Below are 2,360 nucleotides of genomic sequence, written 5' to 3' on the forward strand. Positions count from 1 at the left end.
ATCTCAAGTCAGGGATTGTGATGCCTCCAGACTTGTCTTTGTTGCCCAGGACTGCCTTTGCTATTCTAGGTCTCTTCTGGTTCCAGATAAATTTTAGGAGTATTTTCTCTAGTTCAGCGAGGTATACTAATGGTTTTTTTAATCAGGTTTGCATTAAATCTGTGTAACAGTTTTGGAAGTATGGCCATTTTCACTATGTGTGTTCTTCCTATCCATAAGCAAGGATTTTTCCATTTTCTGATACCCTCTTCAATCTCCTTTTTCAAATTATCATAATTTTCAATATATAAATCTTTTACTTCTTTGTTAGATTGATTCGTAAGTATTTTATTTATTTGGATGCTATTGTGAAGGATGTGGTTTCCCTGCTGAATGCATAAATAAAACGTTGAACAGCGATATTACTCAGCTAAAAAAAAAAAAAAAAGGAATGAAATACTGACACATTCTGCAATGTGGATAAATCTTGAAAATATTATGCTAAGTGAGAAGCCAGTCAAAAAAAGACCATATATTATATGATTCTATTTATATTAAATGCCCAGAATAGATAAACTTCCAGGGATATAAAGTAGATTAGTGGTTGGCTAGGGCTGGAGTCTTGGAACCGATAGCTAAAAGGTGTGGATTTCCTTTTTGGAACCATGAAAATGTTCTCAAATTGACTGCGGTGATGGTTGCCTAACTCTGAGAATACAGTGAAAACCACTGAGCTGACAATTACATAGGTCAGTTACAGAGTATGTGTCTTGGTTTCTTTTCCTTGTCGCTGAGATAAAATACCAGACAGCGAAAGTTAAAGGAAGAAGGATGTATTTAGTTCACAGTTTGTAGAGGTTTCAGTCCATAGTCGGCTGGCTCCAAGCCAGGGTGGCATGGCAAAGGGGCATCACAGAGGAGAAACAGCTCATGGCAGGCAGGAGGCAGCAAAGCAGAGAAGGACAAGCGACAAGCACCGACCCTCTTCCTATCCCTTAATCCCATCCAGGCTTCCCACCCTTGAGAAGGTAGGGGAGAGACACTCACATTCATGGTGGAGCAGACTTAATCCTAGCATCACATCATGAATCAATTCCACCAGCACATTCCAACATCACACACAACCTAGATGCAGCCACCTCTGAAAAGCCCCACCTACGACCACATCTAGACACAAGCCATAACACTCTGTGGTTAAATCATAATAAATAGGGCTGGTTCTCAAAGACCTGCTGGGGTTCTGGGTCCCACTGAGAGATGGCAAAAGTCCCGTCTGAAGCTAGACCAGCTCTGCTCCCGTTCACGAGCAGTAACTCCTTTGCAGCAGCAACATAAGGCTGACAATCTCTTCCTGAAAATATTGTTGCGATTTTCGTCTGAGACTATGTATCCCAGGCTAGTCCCAAACTCAGGATCGTCCTGCCTCAAACGCTGGAGTACTAGGCATACAGATGTGCACCACCACGCCAGGCTGATTGTTCCAATTTTTGTTTTGTTTTGTTTTCTGAGGCAGGGTCTCACTGTGCAGTTCAGGCTGGCCTTGTTACTGTGTAGCCCAGGTTGGTCTCTAACTCCCAGCAATGCTCCACCTGAGCCTCCAACACGCTGGGATTGTAGGTGTGCGCCACCACACCCAGCTCGTTGTGATTCTGACTTTTAAGAACCCGCATTAGGGTTAAAGAGCAACGCATGATGGACACTCCATAAACACTACAGGGCAAGCGCACAGCAACGCAGATCTGCACGTAAGTATATGCACGCGAATACCGGTGTGTTCCCCGAAGAGATTCCGAGAGAACCCGAGCAGGCGATCGCATCCTGTGGGGTGGATCGCAGGGTCGCACCCCTCCTCTCTCAGACCCTCGAACAGTGAGACAGCGCTGCAGCTCGCGAACTCTGGGGTCCAGAAATGCAGCACCCCGGGGCCTGGCCTAGGGAAACCAGGAGGTGGACCACAGGGTGTGACGAGGCCGCCCAGCCCAACAGAAGGGGCTGGTACTGAGCCAGACCCGCCCGGGCGTCCGGGAACTGCAGCCGCTCCCGACCCAGCCGTCAGAGAACAATGCACTCGGCCCTTCCTCCTCCGGGAGGGGCCGGCCGCTCCCGGGCGGCCGCGGTGCCTGCCGGTAGTTGTAGTGTGCCGGGCCTGCCCGCGTCACGTCCCTGCCCGCCGTCCGGGCGGCGCGCGCAACTACAAGTCCCGTCAGGCTCCGCGAGCGCGATCGCCTGGCTTTCGCTGCGGACGGAGTGCGGCGAACATGGCTGCAGACAGTCGCGGCGGCGCGGCGTGCAGCCGGGCTGGCGGCCCGCAGGACCTGGCCCGGGGCGCCGGCCGCTGCCCCTTCCCGGAGTACGAGCTTCCCGAGCTGAGCACTTGCGTG

At 50.4% G+C, this 2,360-nt stretch overlaps 1 protein-coding gene across 2 annotated transcripts in view; it reads left to right on the forward strand.

Moving 5' to 3' along the window:
- Window positions 1-2,204: 2,204 nt before the first annotated feature.
- Window positions 2,205-2,360, forward strand: part of Snapc3 (small nuclear RNA activating complex, polypeptide 3, 50kDa) — a gene marked incomplete in the record, with an annotated part of 35,382 nt that continues 35,226 nt past the window's right edge. For both annotated transcript variants that reach the window (XR_001234798.1, XM_013516308.1), the window contains 1 exon segment: window positions 2,205-2,360. Coding sequence is in view for 1 of the 2 variants with exons in the window: in XM_013516308.1 (XP_013371762.1) it covers window positions 2,238-2,360 (123 nt within the window).

The sequence above is a fragment of the Chinchilla lanigera genome, unplaced genomic scaffold, assembly GCF_000276665.1.
Source record: "Chinchilla lanigera isolate Chin_1 unplaced genomic scaffold, ChiLan1.0 scaffold00033, whole genome shotgun sequence".
Lineage (NCBI taxonomy): Eukaryota > Metazoa > Chordata > Mammalia > Rodentia > Chinchillidae > Chinchilla > Chinchilla lanigera.